Source organism: Anolis sagrei, chromosome 13 (assembly GCF_037176765.1).
Source record: "Anolis sagrei isolate rAnoSag1 chromosome 13, rAnoSag1.mat, whole genome shotgun sequence".
Classification (NCBI taxonomy): Eukaryota; Metazoa; Chordata; class Lepidosauria; order Squamata; family Dactyloidae; genus Anolis; species Anolis sagrei.
In genome coordinates this window covers 13,599,432-13,614,152 of record NC_090033.1, presented here as the reverse complement: position 1 = coordinate 13,614,152, position 14,721 = coordinate 13,599,432, and the positions used below count along the sequence as shown (strand labels likewise).

The 14,721-nt window shown below is 39.7% G+C and overlaps 1 protein-coding gene across 1 annotated transcript in view; it reads left to right on the top strand.

Annotated features, from left to right (window-relative positions):
• RNF207 (ring finger protein 207) overlaps positions 1-14,721 on the top strand; it is a 48,341-nt gene that overhangs the window by 25,422 nt on the left and 8,198 nt on the right. The window contains exons 11-13 of the mRNA XM_067472912.1: positions 6,227-6,295; positions 6,545-6,657; positions 9,310-9,499. Coding sequence (XP_067329013.1) covers positions 6,227-6,295; positions 6,545-6,657; positions 9,310-9,499 — 372 coding nt within the window. The remainder of the gene's footprint in view (positions 1-6,226; positions 6,296-6,544; positions 6,658-9,309; positions 9,500-14,721) is intronic.

Genomic DNA, 14,721 nt, shown 5'->3' with positions numbered 1-14,721 from the left:
TCAGCTCATGCAATAGACAAATATATATATATATCATTGTATATTTAGTATATATATAGTAGTTGTTATACTTAGTTGCAGTTCAGCTCATGCAATAGACAAATATATATATATATATATATATATAATTATATATTTTATATATATATAGTAGTTGTTATGCTTAGTTGCAGTTCAGCTCATGCAATAGACAAATATATATATATATCATTGTATATTTAGTATATATATAGTAGTTGTTATACTTAGTTGCAGTTCAGCTCATGCAATAGACAAATATATATATATATCATTGTATATTTAGTATATATATAGTAGTTGTTATACTTAGTTGCAGTTCAGCTCATGCAATATATATATATATATATCATTGTATATTTAATATATATATAGTAGTTGTTATACTTAGTTGCAGTTCAGCTCATGCGATATATATATATATATATATATATATATGTATATTTTATATATAGATTAAATATACAATTATATATCTGCCTTTCTGTTGGCATGGGTATTAGTTTGTGAGGGGTCGTTGCTCAACCGTCTTAGTAGTCTCACAAGATGATAGATAGAGAAAGGGACCCCCAAAGGCCATCTAGATGGTCTCATAAGACCATAGATGGGGGAAGGGGCCCCTAAAGGCCATCTAGATGGTCCCATAAGACCATAGATGGAGAAAGGGACCCCCAAAGGCCATCTAGATGGTCTCATAAGACCATAGATGGGGAAAGGGACCCCCAAAGGCCATCTAGATGGTCTCATAAGACCATAGATAGGGAAAGGGACCCCCAAAGGCCATCTAGATGGTCTCATAAGACCATAGATAGTGAAAGGGACCCCCAAAGGCCATCTAGATGGTCTCATAAGACCATAGATGGGGAAAGGGACCCCCAAAGGCCATCTAGATGGTCTCATAAGACCATAGATAGTGAAAGGGACCCCCAAAGGCATCTAGATGGTCTCATAAGACCATAGATGGGAAAAGGGACCCCAAAGGCCATCGAGATGGTCTCATAAGACGATAGATAGGGAAAGGGACCCCCAAAGGCCATCTAGATGGTCTCATAAGACGATAGATGGGGAAAGGGACCCCCAAAAGCCATCTAGATGGTCTCATAAGACCATAGATGGGGAAAGGGACCCCCAAAGGCCATCTAGATGGTCTCTTAAGACCATAGATGGGGAAAGGGACCCCCAAAGGCCATCTAGATGGTCTCATAAGACCATAGATAGGGAAAGGGACCCCCAAAGGCCATCTAGATGGTCTTATAAGACCATAGATGGGAAAAGACACCCAAAGGCCATCTAGGCAGTCCCATAAGACCATAGATAGGGAAAGGGACCCCCAAAGGCCATCTAGATGGTCTCATAAGACCATAGATAGGGGAAGGGACCCCCAAAGGCCATCTAGACGGTCTCATAAGACCATAGATAGGGAAAGGGACCCCCAAAGGCCATCTAGATGGTCTCATAAGACCATAGATGGGGAAAGGGACCCCCAAAGGCCATCTAGATGGTCTCATAAGACCATAGATAGTGAAAGGGACCCCCAAAGGCATCTAGATGGTCTCATAAGACCATAGATGGGAAAAGGGACCCCAAAGGCCATCTAGATGGTCTCATAAGACGATAGATAGGGAAAGGGACCCCCAAAGGCCATCTAGATGGTCTCATAAGACGATAGATGGGGAAAGGGACCCCCAAAAGCCATCTAGATGGTCTCATAAGACCATAGATGGGGAAAGGGACCCCCAAAGGCCATCTAGATGGTCTCTTAAGACCATAGATGGGGAAAGGGACCCCCAAAGGCCATCTAGATGGTCTCATAAGACCATAGATAGGGAAAGGGACCCCCAAAGGCCATCTAGATGGTCTTATAAGACCATAGATGGGAAAAGACACCCAAAGGCCATCTAGGCAGTCCCATAAGACCATAGATAGGGAAAGGGACCCCCAAAGGCCATCTAGATGGTCTCATAAGACCATAGATAGGGGAAGGGACCCCCAAAGGCCATCTAGACGGTCTCATAAGACCATAGATAGGGAAAGGGACCCCCAAAGGCCATCTAGATGGTCTCATAAGACCATAGATGGGGAAAGGGACCCCCAAAGGCCATCTAGATGGTCTCATAAGACCATAGATAGTGAAAGGGACCCCCAAAGGCCATCTAGATGGTCTCATAAGACCATAGATGGGAAAAGGGACCCCCAAAGGCCATCTAGATGGTCTCATAAGACCATAGATAGGGGAAGGGACCCCCAAAGGCCATCTAGATGGTCTCATAAGACCATAGGTGGGGAAAGGGGCCCCCAAAGGCCATCTAGATGGTCTCATAAGACCATAGATAGGGGAAGGGACCCCCAAAGGCCATCTAGACGGTCTCATAAGACCATAGATAGGGAAAGGGACCCCCAAAGGCCATCTAGATGGTCTCATAAGACCATAGATGGGGAAAGGGACCCCCAAAGGCCATCTAGATGGTCTCTTAAGACCATAGATGGGAAAAGGGACCCCCAAAGGCCATCTAGATGGTCTCATAAGACCATAGATAGGGGAAGGGACCCCCAAAGGCCATCTAGATGGTCTCATAAGACCATAGGTGGGGAAAGGGGCCCCCAAAGGCCATCTAGATGGTCTCATAAGACCATAGATAGGGGAAGGGACCCCCAAAGGCCATCTAGACGGTCTCATAAGACCATAGATAGGGAAAGGGACCCCCAAAGGCCATCTAGATGGTCTCATAAGACCATAGATGGGGAAAGGGACCCCCAAAGGCCATCTAGATGGTCTCATAAGACCATAGATAGTGAAAGGGACCCCCAAAGGCATCTAGATGGTCTCATAAGACCATAGATGGGAAAAGGGACCCCAAAGGCCATCGAGATGGTCTCATAAGACGATAGATAGGGAAAGGGACCCCCAAAGGCCATCTAGATGGTCTCATAAGACGATAGATGGGGAAAGGGACCCCCAAAAGCCATCTAGATGGTCTCATAAGACCATAGATGGGGAAAGGGACCCCCAAAGGCCATCTAGATGGTCTCTTAAGACCATAGATGGGGAAAGGGACCCCCAAAGGCCATCTAGATGGTCTCATAAGACCATAGATAGGGAAAGGGACCCCCAAAGGCCATCTAGATGGTCTTATAAGACCATAGATGGGAAAAGACACCCAAAGGCCATCTAGGCAGTCCCATAAGACCATAGATAGGGAAAGGGACCCCCAAAGGCCATCTAGATGGTCTCATAAGACCATAGATAGGGGAAGGGACCCCCAAAGGCCATCTAGACGGTCTCATAAGACCATAGATAGGGAAAGGGACCCCCAAAGGCCATCTAGATGGTCTCATAAGACCATAGATGGGGAAAGGGACCCCCAAAGGCCATCTAGATGGTCTCATAAGACCATAGATAGTGAAAGGGACCCCCAAAGGCATCTAGATGGTCTCATAAGACCATAGATGGGAAAAGGGACCCCAAAGGCCATCTAGATGGTCTCATAAGACGATAGATAGGGAAAGGGACCCCCAAAGGCCATCTAGATGGTCTCATAAGACGATAGATGGGGAAAGGGACCCCCAAAAGCCATCTAGATGGTCTCATAAGACCATAGATGGGGAAAGGGACCCCCAAAGGCCATCTAGATGGTCTCTTAAGACCATAGATGGGGAAAGGGACCCCCAAAGGCCATCTAGATGGTCTCATAAGACCATAGATAGGGAAAGGGACCCCCAAAGGCCATCTAGATGGTCTTATAAGACCATAGATGGGAAAAGACACCCAAAGGCCATCTAGGCAGTCCCATAAGACCATAGATAGGGAAAGGGACCCCCAAAGGCCATCTAGATGGTCTCATAAGACCATAGATAGGGGAAGGGACCCCCAAAGGCCATCTAGACGGTCTCATAAGACCATAGATAGGGAAAGGGACCCCCAAAGGCCATCTAGATGGTCTCATAAGACCATAGATGGGGAAAGGGACCCCCAAAGGCCATCTAGATGGTCTCATAAGACCATAGATAGTGAAAGGGACCCCCAAAGGCCATCTAGATGGTCTCATAAGACCATAGATGGGAAAAGGGACCCCCAAAGGCCATCTAGATGGTCTCATAAGACCATAGATAGGGGAAGGGACCCCCAAAGGCCATCTAGATGGTCTCATAAGACCATAGGTGGGGAAAGGGGCCCCCAAAGGCCATCTAGATGGTCTCATAAGACCATAGATAGGGGAAGGGACCCCCAAAGGCCATCTAGACGGTCTCATAAGACCATAGATAGGGAAAGGGACCCCCAAAGGCCATCTAGATGGTCTCATAAGACCATAGATGGGGAAAGGGACCCCCAAAGGCCATCTAGATGGTCTCATAAGACCATAGATAGTGAAAGGGACCCCCAAAGGCATCTAGATGGTCTCATAAGACCATAGATGGGAAAAGGGACCCCAAAGGCCATCTAGATGGTCTCATAAGACGATAGATAGGGAAAGGGACCCCCAAAGGCCATCTAGATGGTCTCATAAGACGATAGATGGGGAAAGGGACCCCCAAAAGCCATCTAGATGGTCTCATAAGACCATAGATGGGGAAAGGGACCCCCAAAGGCCATCTAGATGGTCTCTTAAGACCATAGATGGGGAAAGGGACCCCCAAAGGCCATCTAGATGGTCTCATAAGACCATAGATAGGGAAAGGGACCCCCAAAGGCCATCTAGATGGTCTTATAAGACCATAGATGGGAAAAGACACCCAAAGGCCATCTAGGCAGTCCCATAAGACCATAGATAGGGAAAGGGACCCCCAAAGGCCATCTAGATGGTCTCATAAGACCATAGATAGGGGAAGGGACCCCCAAAGGCCATCTAGACGGTCTCATAAGACCATAGATAGGGAAAGGGACCCCCAAAGGCCATCTAGATGGTCTCATAAGACCATAGATGGGGAAAGGGACCCCCAAAGGCCATCTAGATGGTCTCATAAGACCATAGATAGTGAAAGGGACCCCCAAAGGCCATCTAGATGGTCTCATAAGACCATAGATGGGAAAAGGGACCCCCAAAGGCCATCTAGATGGTCTCATAAGACCATAGATAGGGGAAGGGACCCCCAAAGGCCATCTAGATGGTCTCATAAGACCATAGGTGGGGAAAGGGGCCCCCAAAGGCCATCTAGGCAGTCCCATAAGACCATAGATAGGGAAAGGGACCCCCAAAGGCCATCTAGATGGTCTCATAAGACCATAGATGGGGAAAGGGACCCCCAAAGGCCATCTAGATGGTCTCATAAGACCACAGATAGGGGAAGGGACCCCCAAAGGCCATCTAGACGGTCTCATAAGACCATAGATAGGGAAAGGGACCCCCAAAGGCCATCTAGATGGTCTCATAAGACCATAGATGGGGAAAGGGACCCCCAAAGGCCATCTAGATGGTCTCATAAGACCATAGATAGTGAAAGGGACCCCCAAAGGCATCTAGATGGTCTCATAAGACCATAGATAGCGAAAGGGACCCCCAAAGGCATCTAGATGGTCTCATAAGACCATAGATAGTGAAAGGGACCCCCAAAGGCATCTAGATGGTCTCATAAGACCATAGATGGGAAAAGGGACCCCCAAAGGCCATCTAGGCAATCCCATAAGACCATAGATGGGGAAAGGGGCCCCCAAAGGCCATCTAGGCAGTCCCATAAGACCATAGATGGGGAAAGGGGCCCCCAAAGGCCATCTAGATGGTCTCATAAGACCATAGATGGGGAAAGGGACCCCCAAAGGCCATCTAGATGATCTCATAAGACCATAGATAGGGAAAGGGACCCCCAAAGGCCATCTAGATGGTCTCATAAGACCATAGATGGGGAAAGGGGCCCCCAAAGGCCATCTAGGCAGTCCCATAAGACCATAGGTAAGGAAAGCGCCCCCCAAAGAATATCTAAAGAATACTTAGTTGCAGTTCAGATCATGCAATAGACAAATATATAAAATAATATATAAATAATGAACACAAAAACATATATATATTTATGTATGTGTTTGAGTATATATATATATATATATATATATATATATCTTCCTGTTTTCATATGCATTCATATGCACCAAGGAGTAATAGTAGTAGTAGTAATAGCAACAATAATAAAAATTATTTTGAAATTTATTAATGTTATTCTTATGTTTTTATCTACGTTTTTAGTAATAATAATAATAACAACGACTTCTTTTCCTTAGCAATTGATGGAGAGGTTGCAGAAGATCGTCAAACTGCCCCATCGGTTGCGCCCGTCGCAGACCAGCAAGGTGAATATAATAATAAAATAATACTAATAACATCACTCTTTCAAGCCTTTGCTGGTTTGTGACACTAGGACGGCGTCATTTGTGTAGCTTAAATTGCACTATGTGACGGTATGGTTTTGTTCCTGGGTTAACAACGTCATTTCCTAATTGGTTCTGTCATAAACAAATGGGAAAAGTTTACGGAACTGCATTTTTTTTCCAATTTTGGTTATGTAGTGTTGCATGTGTTGTTGTTGTTGTTGTTTACAGATCGACACGGAATACCGGGCGGAGTTTGCCCACTGCTTGGAGCCACTTCTGCTCCTGGCGCCGAGGCTCTCGGTCGTGGTCAATAGCGGATCCGGAATGGGCAGCGCCAACATGTAAGTCCATTGGAAGGGACCCCAGAGGGCCTCCAGACCAACCCCCATCTGTTGGACTAGATTACCTTTGGGGGTCTCCTTCCAACTCTAGTGGATTGAGGACTTCTTTCAGGACTGTATATTATTATTATTATTATTATTATTATTATTATTATTATTATTACTAGCTGTGCCCTGCCACGTGTTGCTGTGGCCTATAGTAAAACTTTTCAAAGTAGAGGTAGATATCTGGCGTATTATGAAAGAGAGGTACCTACCTATTCCTTCCCCCTTTTCCCTACCCCTTTCTCTCCTTCCTTCCTTCTCTACCTCTTTCTTTCTTTCCTTCTTTCGCTCCTTGGTTTCATCCTTCTCTCTTTCCTTCATTCCCTCCCCCTTTCTTCCTTTGCCTCCTTTCTTCCCTCCCTGTTTCATTCCTTCTTTCATTTTTTATTTCTTTCTCTCCTTCCTTCTTTACCTCTTTCCTGCTTTTCCTTCCTTTTATTTTTCTTTCCTTTCTACTTTCTCTTCTTCCTTCCTTCAGTACCTCTTTCTTTCCTGCCTTCCCTCCTTCCTTCCTTCCTTCCTTCCTTCCCAATGCTTACCAAACCCTTCTCGTGCTTTATGTTGGGTCTTGGGAGTCCTGTGTGCCATGTTTGGTTATAAATCTGTTGTTGGTGGAGTTCAGAATGCTTTGATTATAGGTAAACTATAAATCCCAGCAGCTACAACGGAGGGGGGTGGGAGGAGGAAGAGGAGGAGTGTTGGGGTGGGGCGGGATGGGGGCATGGCTTCGGCAGAAGGTCCGTTGGCCGTTCGGCCATGTGCGCGCGCCGGGGTCTTGCGGAGGGGCGCCATTGCGCATGCTCAGTTGTTCTGTGTTATTGTGAGTGTGTTGTTATGTTGTTTAGTATTTTGAATCTATTTCGGCATACCTTGTGCGTTGAGGTATGTGCATGGAAATTTTGGTAAATTTTCGTCGGGGGGGTTTTGAGTTTTGCTGTACCGTTGGATGGCCATATCGGATTTATAGATATAGATTAGTGAGTGAAGTGTTTGTAACTTGGGAATGGCCTATATATAATGAAAATATAATATAATAATATTAATACTAATATAATAATAATAATATTACTCTCCCTGTAGTCTTAGTCCCATTGTTCTTAACTTTGAGTCATTTGTGAATGAAGTGTTTGTAACTTGAGGATGGCCTATATAAAATGAAAATATAATATAATAATAGTAATACTAATATAATAATAATAAGATTACTCTCCCTGGTATCTCAGCACCATTGTTCTTAACTGTGAGTCATTTGTGAGTGAAGTGTTTGTAACTTGGGAATGGCCTATATATAATGAAAATATAATATGATAATATTAATACTAATATTATAATAATAATAATACTCTCCCTGTTGTCTCAACTCCATTGTTCTTAACTGTGAGTCATTTGTGAGTGAAGTGTTTGTAACTTGGGAAATGCCTATATATAATGAAAATATAATATGATAATATTAATACTAATATATAATAATAATAATAATAATAATAATAATAATAATAAGATTACCTTTGGGGGTAATCTTAGTCCAACTAATATAATAATACTAATATAATAATAATAATAATAATAATAATAATAATGATAATAATATTACTCTCCCCGTTGTTTCAACTCCATTGTTCTTAACTGTGAGTCATTTGTGAGTGAAGTGTTTGTAACTTGAGGATGGCCTATATATATATAAATAATAATAGGAAAATATAATATAATATAATATGAATACTAATATAATATATAAAATAATAATAATAAGATTACTCTCCCTGTTATCTCAACTCGGTTGTTCTTAACTATGAGTCATTTGTGAGTGAAGTGTGTGTAACTCAGGGATGGCCTATGCATATATAAAATAATAATAATAATAATAATATAATACTCATAATATATAATATTAACCGTTGTGAGTCGCCTTCGGGCTGAGAACAGCGGTATATAAAGGTAAATAAATAAATAAATAAAATAAATAATAATATTAATAATAATAGAAAACTCCTCTCCCTTTCTGTTAGCTCAGCCCCGTTCTTAACTATGAGTCATTTGTGAGTGAAGTGTTTGTAACTTGGGGATGGCCTCTCTATATAAATAATAATACGAATATATATTATAATAATATTAATACTACTACTACTAATAATAATATTACTTTCCCTGTTGTCTCAGCCCAATTGTTCTTAACTGTGAGTCATTTGCAAGTCGGGTGTTTGTAACTCAGAGATGGCCTGTGTCTATATAAAATAATAATAATAATATAATACTAATAATATATAATAATAATACCAATATAAGACTTTTCTTTCATCCTGTTATCTCAGCCCCGTTCCTAACTATGAGTCATTTATAAGTCAAGTGTTTGTAACTCACGGATGGCCTGTATATATATAACATAATAATATAATGGGGTTGGACTAGATGACCTTTAAGGGTTCCTTTTCCAGCTTGAAAGCTGGCCCATTCCTTGCTATTGAATGGCTTGGAAGGGGATCCCCAGTGGTGATGTAGTCCAACCCTAGGAAGATGTTTGCCTCTGCCTCTCTGTTGAAGCGGCTTGGAAGGGACCCTCCCTCAGGGGTCATGTAGTCCAACCCCAGGAAATGTTCTTGCTTGCAGGATGTCGGGTGGATCTTGCTCCAAGACCCTTCTGGTTCCCGGCTGTGGTGCCTCCTCCGCCTGCGGGAGCGTGATGTCCTTGGTGCGGAAACCCACCTTGCACCGCTACATCAGCACCAAGGTCCTGCTGGCCGAGGGGACCGAGACCGCCTTCGCCAGGCATTGCCACAGCTACGAGGACCGATACCGGGTAAGGGAGGAGGAAGGAAGGAAGGTGGGATCCTGTACATGCAGGTGTATACATTAGGCTTGTGCATTTCTTTCGTTAGTCCTCGTAAGTCGTGTCAAATTCCTTCGTTCCTTCATAATAATAATACTTTACTTATAGGCCTTCCTTCCTTTTGCGTGTTGTGTGTGCCATGTGTTGAGAATACAGAAATTAAAAAGCAGCAAAGTAAAAAGCACTTTAAAGAAATAGGTAAATCCAATTAGGTAAGAAGATAAGCAGGAACAATTTCAACGGAAAGGAGGAAACCACGAAAGTGAACACAATTCTGGTTACGGGTATTGAAAAACAATCCTTTTATTGGAGATAATTAAAAAGCAGCAAAGTAAAAAAGCACTTTAAAGAAATAGGTAAATCCAATTAGGTAAGAAGATAAGCAGGAACAATTTCAACGGAAAGGAGGAAACCACGAAAGTGAACACTACTCTGGTTACCAGTATTGAAAAACAGTCCTTTTATTGGAGATAATTAAAAAGCAGCAAAGTAAAAAAGCACTTGAAAGAAATAAGTAAATCCAATTAGGTAAGAAGATAAGCAGGAACAATTTCAACGCAAAGGAGGAAACCACGAAAGTGAACACAATTCTGGTTACCAGTATTGAAAAACAATCCTTTTATTGGAGAGAATTATAAAGCAGCAAAGTAAAAAAGCACTTTAAAGAAATAGGTAAATCCAATTAGGTAAGAAGATAAGCAGGAACAATTTCAACGGGAAGGAGGAAACCACGAAAGTGAACACAATTCTGGTTACCAGTATTGAAAAAACAATCCTTTTATTGGAGATAATTAAAAAGCAGCAAAGTAAAAAAGCACTTTAAAGAAATAGGTAAATCCAACTAGGTAAGAAGATAAGCAGAAACGATTTCAACGGAAAGGAGGAAACCACGAAAGTGAACACTATTCTGGTTACGGGTATTGAAAAACAATCCCTTTATTGGAGATAATTATAAAGCAGCAAAGTAAAAAAGCACTTTAAAGAAATAGGTAAATCCAATTAGGTAAGAAGATAAGTAGGAACAATTTCAACGCAAAGGAGGAAACCACGAAAGTGAACACTACTCTGGTTACCAGTATTGAAAAACAGTCCCTTTATTGGAGATAATTAAAAAGCAGCAAAGTAAAAAAGCACTTTAAAGAAATCGGTAAATCCAATTGGGTAAGAAGATAAGCAGGAACAATTTCAATGGAAAGGAGGAAACCACGAAAGTGAACACAATTCTGGTTACCAGTATTGAAAAACAATCCTTTTATTGGAGATAATTAAAAAGCAGCAAAGTAAAAAAGCACTTTAAAGAAATAGGTAAATCCAATTAGGTAAGAAGATAAGTAGGAACAATTTCAATGCAAAGGAGGAAACCACAAAAGTGAACACTATTCTGGTTACCAGTATTGAAAAACAGTCCTTTTATTGGAGATAATTATAAAGCAGCAAAGTAAAAAGCACTTGCAAGAAATAAGTAAATCCACGTAGGTAAGAAGATAAGCAAGAACAATTTCAACGAAAAGGAGGAAACAACGAAAGTGAACACTATTCTGGTTACCAGTATTGAAAAACAATCCTTTTGTTGGAGAGAATTAAAAAGCAGCAAAGTAAAAAAGCATTTAAAGAAATAAGTAAATCCAATTAGGTAAGAAGATAAGCAGGAACAATTTCAACGAAAAGGAGGAAACCACGAAAGTGAACACAATTCTGGTTACCAGTACTGAAAAACAATCCTTTTATTGGAGATCATTAAAAAGTAGCGAAGTAAAAAAGCACTTTAAAGAAATAATAAATCCAATTAGGTAAGAAGATAAGCAGGAACAATTTCAACGGAAAGGAGGAAACCACGAAAGTGAACACAATTCTGGTTACCAGTATTGAAAAACAATCCTTTTATTGGAGATAATTAAAAAGCAGAAAAGTAAAAAAAAAGCACTTTAAAGAAATAGGTAAATCCAATTAGATAAAAAAGATACGCAGGAACAATTTCAACGGAAAGGAGGAAACCACGAAAGTGAACACTATTCTGGTTACTAGTATTGAAAAAACAATCCTTTTATTGGAGATAATTAAAAAGCAGCAAAGTAAAAAAAGCACTTTAAAGAAATAGGTAAATCTAATTAGGTAAGAAAATAAGCAGGAACAATTTCAACGGAAAGGAGGAAACCACGAAAGTGAACACTACTCTGGTTACCAGTATTGAAAAACAGTCCTTTTATTGGAGATAATTAAAAAGCAGCAATGTAAAAAGCACTTTAAAGAAATAGGGAAATCCAACTAGGTGAGAAGATAAGCAGGAACAGTTTCAACGGAAAGGAGGAAACCACGAAAGTGAACACTATTCTGGTTACTAGTACTGAAAAACAATCCTTTTATTGGAGATAATTAAAAAGCAGCAAAGTAAAAAAAGCACTTTAAAGAAATAGGTAAATCTAATTAGGTAAGAAAATAAGCAGGAACAATTTCAACGGAAAGGAGGAAACCACGAAAGTGAACACTACTCTGGTTACCAGTATTGAAAAACAGTCCTTTTATTGGAGATAATTAAAAAGCAGCAATGTAAAAAGCACTTTAAAGAAATAGGGAAATCCAACTAGGTGAGAAGATAAGCAGGAACAGTTTCAACGGAAAGGAGGAAACAACGAAAGTGAACACTATTCTGGTTGCCAGTATTGAAAAACAATCCTTTTGTTGGAGATAATTAAAAAGCAGCAAAGTAAAAAAGCACTTTAAAGAAATAATAAATCCAATTAGGTAAGAAGATAAGCAGGAACAATTTCAACGAAAAGGAGGAAACCACGAAAGTGAACACTATTCTGGTTACCAGTATTGAAAAACAATCCTTTTATTGGAGATAATTAAAAAGCAGCAAAGTAAAAAAGCACTTTAAAGAAATAATAAATCCAATTAGGTAAGAAGATAAGCAGGAACAATTTCAACGAAAAGGAGGAAACCACGAAAGTGAACACTATTCTGGTTACCAGTATTGAAAAACAGTCCTTTTATTGGAGATAATTAAAAAGCAGCAAAGTAAAAAAGCACTTTAAAGAAATAGGTAAATCCAATTAGGTAAGAAGATAAGCAGGAACAATTTCAACGCAAAGGAGGAAACCACGAAAATGAACACAATTCTGGTTACCAGTATTGAAAAAACAATCCTTTTATTGGACATAATTAAAAAGCAGCAAAGTAAAAAAGCACTTTAAAGAAATAGGTAAATCCAATTAGGTAAGAAGATAAGCAGGAGCAAATTCAACGGAAAGGAGGAAACCACTAAAGTGAACACTATTCTGGTTACCAGTATTGAAAAACAATCATTTTATTGGAGATAATTAAAAAGCAGCAAAGTAAAAAAGCACTTTAAAGAAATAAGTAAATCCAATTAGGTAAGAAGATAAGCAGGAACAATTTCAACGGAAAGGAGGAAACCACGAAAGTGAACACTACTCTGGTTACCAGTATTGAAAAACAGTCCTTTTATTGGAGATAATTAAAAAGCAGCAAAGTAAAAAAGCACTTTAAAGAAATAAGTAAATCCAATTAGGTAAGAAGATAAGCAGGAACAATTTCAACGCAAAGGAGGAAACCACGAAAGTGAACACAATACTGGTTACCAGTATTGAAAAAACAATCCTTTTATTGGAGATAATTAAAAAGCAGCAAAGTAAAAAAGCAATTTAAAGAAATAGGTAAATCCAATTAGGTAAGAAGATAAGCAAGAACAATTTCAACACAAAGGAGGAAACCACGAAAGTGAACACAATTCTGGTTACCAGTATTGAAAAACAATCCTTTTATTGGAGATAATTAAAAAGCAAGCAAAGTAAAAAGCACTTTAAAGAAATAGGTAAATCCAATTAGGTAAGAAGATAAGCAGGAACAATTTCAACGCAAAGGAGGAAACCACGAAAGTGAACACAATTCTGGTTATCAGTATTGAAAAACAATCCTTTTATTGGAGATAATTAAAAAGCAGCAAAGTAAAAAAGCACTTTAAAGAAATAGGTAAATCCAATTAGGTAAGAAGATAAGCAGGAACAATTTCAACGGAAAGGAGGAAACCACGAAAGTGAACACTATTCTGGTTACGGGTATTGAAAAACAATCCTTTTATTGGAGATAATTAAAAAGCAGCAAAGTAAAAAAGAAATAGGTAAATCCAATTAGGTAAGAAGATAAGCAGGAACAATTTCAACGCAAAGGAGAAAACCACGAAAGTAAACACAATTCTGGTTACCAGTATTGAAAAACAATCCTTTTATTGGAGATAATTAAAAAGCAGCAAAGTAAAAAAGCATTTAAAGAAATAAGTAAATCCAATTAGTAAGAAGATAACCAGGAACAATTTCAACGGAAAGGAGGAAACCACGAAAGTGAACACTATTTTGGTTACCAGTATTGAAAAAACAATCCATTTATTGGAGATAATTAAAAAGCAGCAAAGTAAAAAAGCACTTTAAAGAAATAGGTAAATCCACGTAGGTAAGAAGATAAGCAGGAACAATTTCAACGCAAAGGAGGAAACCACGAAAGTGAACGCTATTCTGGTTACCAGTATTGAAAAACAATCCTTTTATTGGAGATAATTAAAAAGCAGAAAAGTAAAAAAGCACTTTAAAGAAATAAGTAAATCCAATTAGGTAAGAAGATAAGCAGGAACAATTTCAACGGAAAGGAGGAAACTACGAAAGTGAACACAATTCCGGTTACCAGTATTGAAAAACAGTCCTTTTATTGGACATAATTAAAAAACAGAAAAGTAAAAAGCACTTTAAAGAAATAGGTAAATCCAATTAGGTAAGAAGATAAGCAGGAACAATTTCAACGGAAAGGAGGAAACCACGAAAGTGAACACAATTCTGGTTACCAGTATTGAAAAACAATCCTTTTATTGGAGATAATTAAAAAGCAGCAAAGTAAAAAAGCACTTTAAAGAAATAAGTAAATCCAATTAGGTAAGAAGATAAGCAGGAACAAAATAGTCCAGGGTACAGTTCAGCAAAGTCCATGAAAACAAAGTCCACACTTCTCTAATATAATCCAGAAAATCAGGAAACATTAATCTAAGACATGAGTATGCAGTCATAAAAATCAAAACTATGAAACAAGAAATACTTAAGCATGATTCTTCCAAGCTAGGCTTCCATGAAACAAGGACGAGAACTTAACTTGATTCTAAACGATGCTTCATCTGGCTACATTTC